Here is a 4,263-nt window from a genome sequence, read left to right as displayed (position 1 = left end):
GGATGGATGACGGTTGATGGATGGTTGATGGATGGATGATGGATGGATGGATGATGGATGGATGATGGATGGATGATGGACAGACAGACATTTTAATCAATCACAGATCTGTACCAGACTCCCAGGGAGATGCCCTCCTCAGGTGTCAGGTACAGGTTGATCGTGTGGTTCTGGGAGAAATCTTCAGGTCGGCTCAGGTCCATGAAGAAGGGCACCCTGACTGAACACAGGACGTTTGTTTGTTTGTTTGTTTGTTTGTTTGTTTGTTTGTTTGTTTGTTTGTTTGTTTGTTGTCAGACTGGGTTTACAGGACATGTGTACATGGTTACCTCTGTAAACAAAAATATAATGCTGGATTAAATCTGGTAACCAGAACACAGCGACCGGCACCAGAACACACACAGCAGCAGCCAGCAGAGCCCACCTGACCCAGGGGCGGGACCTGAACACAGACAGACACAAACTTGTCGTTTGGACATTTTCAGCAGATTATAAAACGTATCATGTGAATCAAAGCAGAGGACTCGTGTCAGGAAGTCTGCCCTCCTCCAGGTAACTCCATTAAAGTGATTCCAGCAGACGCAGGAGGAGAGGCCCACACATCACTATCGATTACTTCCTAACTAGAAGGTCATTTGAAGAGAGCAGGCCTCTGCCAAGTCCAATAATGTCTCTCAGAAACTGAACTATGGTCTGACTGGGCCCAGCATTTAACGAGCTCCTCCTGCCAATGTTTGACTTCCCTGCCAAGTGGAGCTGGGAGCGACACTTTTTACACACTCACAACAAATTACAAKAAATAACCAACAGCAGGGACATTATTACTGTGTGAGCCTTCAAACTGACACAAACAGGAAGTGAACGGACGACTTTACCAACTGATGGCAGCATCTGTGCAGCGGTGCTAACAGCTAACAAAAACGTTAGCTTCACTAACCACTAAACAAGAATCTTAGCTCTGCTAATGCTAAACACATAAAACATTAGTGGAAGCTAACGCTAACCGCTAGTGGAACTGACAYACCTGTTAGTTTTCTATTGGTTTAATTTGGAGGTGGGCGGGATCATCTGTAGAAAATCGGCCAATACAAACCAGTTACAGCTCTGTTTAACTTCAAACTGTTATAATAATATTTTCTTTGGCAAAATGTTTTATTCATAAACTGTCCAGATTACCTCCAGTCTTAATTAAACCAATAATATCTGAAATCTCTGAAATATATTTAAGCATGTATGAAATGTTAATAAAAATTAACTACAGACGCAATATCCTTCCTGTTGTAATTCTTGTTTTATAAATGTATTTTTGTGTTTAGTGTTCTCATTTCTAAGTATGTAAGTAAGTATGCCTCTATTACATCTGCTATAGTTAAACAAATATAAATTGTCATACTTGTTTGTACATTTGTTAAATAAAGTAAAAAATGATTTCAAGTCTACCCTTTCAGAATAAAAGCATTCCTTTGATCAAGTTTGTATTTCATAAATATCATTTGAAGTTAGCCAAACAACAAATAGCAATTTTCACTACCATACTTTAAATATTGTCAGTTTTTGTTTATTTTCTTTATTTTTGTCGCTCTTAATTTGAAGTTTAGCCACTAAAGATGCTACATGCTAACACACGTTGCCTGAAACGTACAGCACTGCTTGTAGGGGGGATAGTTTTTATTTAATTTGGAATTAATTATATAAAATTAGAAGTTTTACACTTGAATTTTTTGGCCAACTTAAAAGTTAGTCTGTTTAGTTTCTAAAGYTAGCAAAAAGCTAATCCCTTATTAGCAAATAAGCGTAAGCTGGCAGGTTTCTGTGTCACTTATTGCAACTTGGTGGATCAGTGGACAGAGCAGCAGGTGATCCTCCTCAAAGAAATGTTCGGCCGATCATTTAATCTGGATTAAAATTTAAGTTTGGTTAAAGTAAATAAAAAATACTTTTTGTTTCAGGTTATTAGGTCAGTGAGGTAAAACATCTGCAGTATTTCTGTTTGGGCAAATGAATGATTTCTGTCAATCAATAACCAAGTGGCAGATTTTGTTGGACCACATTTTTTATATAAACAGACTCATTAGAACCACAAACATATCTGCTGCAGCAAAAACTCATCATTACTCCAAAAGAGTACAAATACATATTTAYTCCTAAGAAGCCAATATTCCTGTCAGTATTTATCAGAAGATTTAAATAAGCCACTGAGGAGCTGCTGTCAAAATTTAACACTATAGCCTCATATTGCTCATGCTAAAAATAAAAACAGGCATTACTACTACTACTACTACTACTACTACTACTACAACTACTACTCACTACAGTACTTGAGTAGCTTTACAGCTTTATTTTTAATAATAACTAATTTATAAAAAAAATTGATTTGCATATTTTAAAGCCTGATGCAGAGCCTAATTTAACTCCAGTTAGCATTAGCTTAGCAACACGTATTAAAGTATAGTTAGCATTAGCTTAATTAGCTTGGCAACATAATACAATAATTCAGGTGATAACTCACGGTGCCCCCTGTTTCTTCGCAGTCCTCCGGGTCTCTCTGCCATCAAAGGACGGATTACTTTGTTTCACGACTCTCCTCTTCATGGTTTCACGTCCATAAACTTCACAACTAGGAGACGCTTCAGAATAACATCAACCAGTTTGAACTTTGGTCTGAACTTCGATTAAACTTCACGCTAAACTCCGGCAGAGGGAGGCGCCGCTTCTTTTAAGGTGGCACAGTTCAACCGTTGTTCATCTGCGGGCACTGGAAGCGCTACAGACGGCGCGACCTTAAATAGCAGTCCTCGACAGATAAGAAGCTTGAAACTTTATTACAGCCTTTTACCTGGAATACTGTTCATTGTTTAAATGCTGAGTCAGCATCTGTTTGATTCTGTAGACTTTATGTAYACTCTTAGCTACATATTCACATATCAAAATGTTGGGCCTATGAAGCAAGTCTTTTGCTACTTTTAGCTGTCGTTTTGCTACTTTTACATTTTAGTTACAACTTTAAGCATCTAGCAAGCTTTCTGATACTTTTAGCTAGCCATTTTAGCTACCCATTTTTCATATTTTACCCAGTGTTTGCATCTAAGCTAGATGTTTTGTTATTTTTAGCTAAAATTTTGCTATTTTTAGCATTTCAATTACTTTTAGTATTTCACTGGCTTATTGGATTTTGTTAGCTTCTAGCTAGCTTTCTGGTTCTTTTAGCCAGCCATTAAATTTAGCTATTACCCCTTTTGCTATCTTAGCTTTTTGCTTGATTTTTATTAAATTTTATCTATCATTAACCGTTTTTACCACCTTTTTAGTACTTTTAGCATCCACTTAGCCTTTTTGTTACTTTTAGCTGGTATATAGCTTTTAGGTACTTTCTCTACTTTTAGCTTTCAGCTAGCTTTTTACTAATTTCTGTGTATCTTTTTGCAAGTTTTAGCTAGCAATTAGCTTCTTTTGGCTTTTCGTTACTGTTCTGCTCCTTTTAGCTACAACTCGTGTAATTTCTTTAGCTGAAAGATTTCTGTTAAAGCCCTGATTCAGCTGCAAAAATAACTTGACATCAGAATTTGATTTATTATTTTATGAAACGTTGAAGCAACAATCAATTCTTACTAAATRATTTTTATTCTGCTTCTTTTATTTTGGTAACAGAACAAAAATCACTAAATACATTAAAGTGGAAATAAAATATATTTAGAATTTAGTGGTAAAATAAAGTACTTCATTTTGAATGTAAAAACAACATTTTGTGTTTTAAACGTTGTTAAAAATCATTTCTTTTAAGAACAACAGATTTAAATTTCAGACATCAAATCAAAGCATAAAAAATATTACAAATATTAATAAAATGTACAAATTAAAGGATATTATCGTACAAAGTACTGAATATTTATGTTTCTACTGGTTAATTTTTGGAGTCAGCATGATTCAAGATGGCCGCCTGAGGCCCCCCAGGATAAATCAGGAGGGGGTCTCAGGCTGAACGAGGGAACCGACAGACAGAACCCGGGCTGCAGCAGAACCTTCAGAGCTGTGATGGTTCAGGTAAACACCGAACGTCACCTGAAACAAACAAACAAACAAATGAAGGGGTTTGTTTATTTTGTGGGCGTCGCCCACCTTCTGACTAGGGCTGTGTATTGGCAAGAATTTGGTGATACGATACATATCATAACAGAGGGGTCACGATACGATACATATCATGACAGAGGGGTCACGATACGATATATCCCGATATATTGCGATAATGTAAGCAAGGCGATATAT

General features: G+C 36.6%; 2 protein-coding genes across 4 annotated transcripts in view; both read right to left on the bottom strand.

Annotated features, from left to right (window-relative positions):
- si:ch211-117n7.7 (Monoacylglycerol lipase ABHD12-like) overlaps positions 1–2,717 on the bottom strand; it is an 8,656-nt gene extending 5,939 nt beyond the window's left edge. The window contains exons 1-3 of one of the 3 annotated variants that reach the window (XM_014019888.1): positions 2,510–2,717; positions 330–442; positions 115–220 (exon numbers count right to left, since the gene is read on the bottom strand). In XM_014019888.1, coding sequence (XP_013875342.1) covers positions 115–220; positions 330–442; positions 2,510–2,592 — 302 coding nt within the window. In that variant the 5' untranslated portion in view covers positions 2,593–2,717. The remainder of the gene's footprint in view (positions 1–114; positions 221–329; positions 443–2,509) is intronic. The other 2 variants (XM_014019886.1, XM_014019885.1) reach the window with 2 other exon arrangements.
- Positions 2,718–3,674: 957 nt separating this feature from the next.
- The window catches only part of mocos (molybdenum cofactor sulfurase), a gene marked incomplete in the record, with an annotated part of 11,867 nt that continues 11,278 nt past the window's right edge, over positions 3,675–4,263 (bottom strand). The window contains 1 exon segment of the mRNA XM_014019881.1: positions 3,675–4,059. Within this exon segment, the coding sequence (XP_013875335.1) occupies positions 3,958–4,059 (102 nt within the window).

This window comes from Austrofundulus limnaeus, unplaced genomic scaffold, assembly GCF_001266775.1.
Source record: "Austrofundulus limnaeus strain Quisiro unplaced genomic scaffold, Austrofundulus_limnaeus-1.0 Scaffold235, whole genome shotgun sequence".
Taxonomy (NCBI): domain Eukaryota; kingdom Metazoa; phylum Chordata; class Actinopteri; order Cyprinodontiformes; family Rivulidae; genus Austrofundulus; species Austrofundulus limnaeus.
Note: the sequence above shows the minus strand (reverse complement) of the source record. Positions and strands in the feature narration are given on the sequence as shown.